This window comes from Primulina eburnea, unplaced genomic scaffold (assembly GCF_022965805.1).
Source record: "Primulina eburnea isolate SZY01 unplaced genomic scaffold, ASM2296580v1 ctg1398, whole genome shotgun sequence".
Classification (NCBI taxonomy): Eukaryota; Viridiplantae; Streptophyta; class Magnoliopsida; order Lamiales; family Gesneriaceae; genus Primulina; species Primulina eburnea.
The window spans coordinates 3,104-5,982 of record NW_027330921.1 but is presented as its reverse complement, the minus strand read 5'-3'; the positions used below and the strand labels follow the sequence as shown (position 1 = coordinate 5,982).

At 32.9% G+C, this 2,879-nt stretch overlaps 1 protein-coding gene across 1 annotated transcript; it reads left to right on the top strand.

The window, feature by feature from the left end:
• Nucleotides 1–554: 554 nt before the first annotated feature.
• LOC140820705 (uncharacterized) lies at nt 555–1,808 on the top strand (the record flags this gene model as incomplete). Its single annotated transcript, XM_073181026.1, has 5 exons — nt 555–607; nt 689–758; nt 834–955; nt 1,054–1,140; nt 1,709–1,808. Coding segments are annotated over exons 1-5 (381 nt in total), but the record flags the coding sequence as incomplete, so codon positions are not given.
• Between the last annotated feature and the right edge of the window lie 1,071 nt (nt 1,809–2,879).

The following is a 2,879-nucleotide window of genomic DNA, read 5'->3' as shown; positions in this document are numbered from 1 at the left end:
ATTATGAAGTATTTGCAGATGACTATGAAGTTAACTTGCACTTTGAAGACATCAGTCCTTTGTATCACTTGGAGCCAATTTCTGGAAATTGTATAGTTGTCTACATTTGGTAAGTCTTCGATTAACTTAAAGTTTGTTTGTTCTTTTCTTACATTATTATGTAAGATGCATATAATTTGTTAGTTTAGTGTGTAGTGTAGTTTTGATTTTCTTTAATTGAAATGACAGGCATCTTTATAAAAAGATGGTGAAAGAAAACAAGATTGAAAAATTCAGATTCGTTAATCCACACACCATCCCAAATTTGCAAAAAAATACATACGACAAAACAGGTAAAACTGAAAGGTTGAACAAGAGGGCGAGTTCTTTAGCGGATAGGCTAAGTGGTGCAGCAATGGATCAAGTGGTTTTGGTTCCAAGTTGTTGTGGGTAAGTAAGATTCTAATATAATTTTCAATTGTTTTTTAGTGAATTACATACACTTATTATGTTCGTCTGTAGTTTTCATTGGACTCTCACCGTCATGAGCCTTATAAGGAGATTGTTTATTTGTTGGATTCCCTAGTCACCGCATTCGCGATGAGGATTGGAAATATGTTGTGGAAATGTGAGTTCATATTCCATATTAATGATGCGTTTCATTTAATGAAAAACACTCATATATCAACTATGTTCAATGTTAATGAAGGGCGTTGAGATTGTTTAACTCAACTAAGGGAAGGAAAGGAAGAAAGCGTGTACAATGGGAAGTCATAAAGGTATGTGTAATTCTCATTCGAGCTAATTTTTTTATGTGTATATTGTCATTAACAATTTGACATTTTTCAACACAGGCTCCTAAGCAACCGGGTGCAAAACAATGTGGTTATTATGTGATGAGATTCATTAGGCAGATTACTGAAGAAGTTACAACTCTTGAGGGGGATTCACTAAGATCGATAGTAATATTATCTTGGTTATATAAAATAATTACAAGTTATCTAGCTACTTATCATTTTGAAATTTCATTAAGTTGTGTTTTTTTTACTAATATATTTTTGAGTGTGTTCATAGTTCACAAAAACGGAGTATTCTATGGAAGAAATTGATGAGGTGCGCACCGAGCTGGCCGAATGCATACAGGATCATATTTATGAATAGGTAGGACATGAGTTCATCTTATTTGAAAAAATACAGCTAATGTTGAAAGAATGTGGTAATTATAGGTGATAGGTGTGATGTATGGTCTGGTTGTGTAGATGATAGGTGTGGTGTATGGTCGTATTTAAATTTATTTCGAATATATATATTGTTGTTGTGTGTTTTTATATTTTCTGGTATGCCCTACTTGCGTGGAGGTTATGCCAAAATTTTATGCTAAAAGAATGTGGTAATTATAGGTGATAGGTGTGATGTATGGTCTGGCTGTGTAGGTGATAGGTGTGGTGTATGGTCGTATTTAAATTTATTTCGAATATAATATATGTGTTGTGTGTTTTATATTTCTGGTATGTCCTACTTGCGTGGAGGTTATGACAAAATTTTTCTAGGCCCTAAGGTCCGTTTTAAACTTTTCTATTGCATATTGTTCTCAATTCATGGCTTATTGTCTTCTAACAAGACTTTTGCTTTTTATACATGACTTGTTCTATATGTACGTTTTAATACTAAATTGTACATGTCTTGAAATTTAACAATCATTAAAATAATGTGCTTTTTATTTTCATAGGCACTGTAATGATGTTTTGGAAGATGCACCAGCAGAGAATACATTCCAACAAGCTATAAAAGATATTTTGGAGTTGATATGTGAAAGTCTTGGTCTTAGGGTATTCTATTTTTGTTAACTTGACTAAAAGTTTTTGGAATACGGTTACATACTTTTTAATTCTTGGTTTTATGAATGACCTATTTCTGTTTGTGATCAAGTATATATATATATATATATATATATGTATATATATATATATATATATATATGTATATATATATATATATATGTTGATGTTTGGATTGATTTTATATAAGGGTTAATTGATATATATTTCACACCCAATTATTTTAATTGATTAAACAATTATGGTTTAAATAAAATATACAACCGTTTGGTAATATATAAGACAACAGTTAAAGTGATGTAAATCAAATCCAAAGACAACAGATTTAAAATGTTGTAAAACTGTTGTATATTGCAGCGAAAGACATCGGTTTAAAAATATGGGAAACTGTTGTCGAACGCGATAAAAGACAACGGTTACAAACAGTTCTCGTTCTATAACACAACGGTTTTTAAGAGCTACGACAACGGTTTATTATCGTTGTATTTAAACACTGACAACAACGGTTTTCACCGTTGTCTTTGCGCGCACCCTTCACAACAAACATAATATAACAACGGTTTTACAAAATCTACGACAACAGTTTTTCACCGTCGTCTTTTATGTCTACGACAAAGGTTTTTCACTGTTGTCTTTGCGCGAACCTTTTACCACAGGAGCTTCTACAACGTTTTGCAAGACTTACGACAACGGTTTTTCACCGTTGTCTTTGACGTCTACGACAACGGTTTTCCACCGTTGTCTTTCAGCGCACTCTTTAACCATAGGGGCTTTAACAACTGTTTTTTAGACATACGACAACGGTTTTTTACCGTTGTATTTGACGTCTACGACAACGGCTTTTCACTGTTGTTTTTGAGCGTATCCTTTAACCACAGGGCTTTAACAACGTTTTTTCAATACATACAACAACGGTTTTCCACCGTTGTATTTGATGTCTACGACAACGGTTTTTCACCGTTCTTTGAGCGTACCTGGCTTTAGCAGCGTTTTTTCAATACATACGACAACGGCTTTTCACCGTTGTCTTTAGTCTTTTTTTGTAGTGAAAGTTTATAAAAG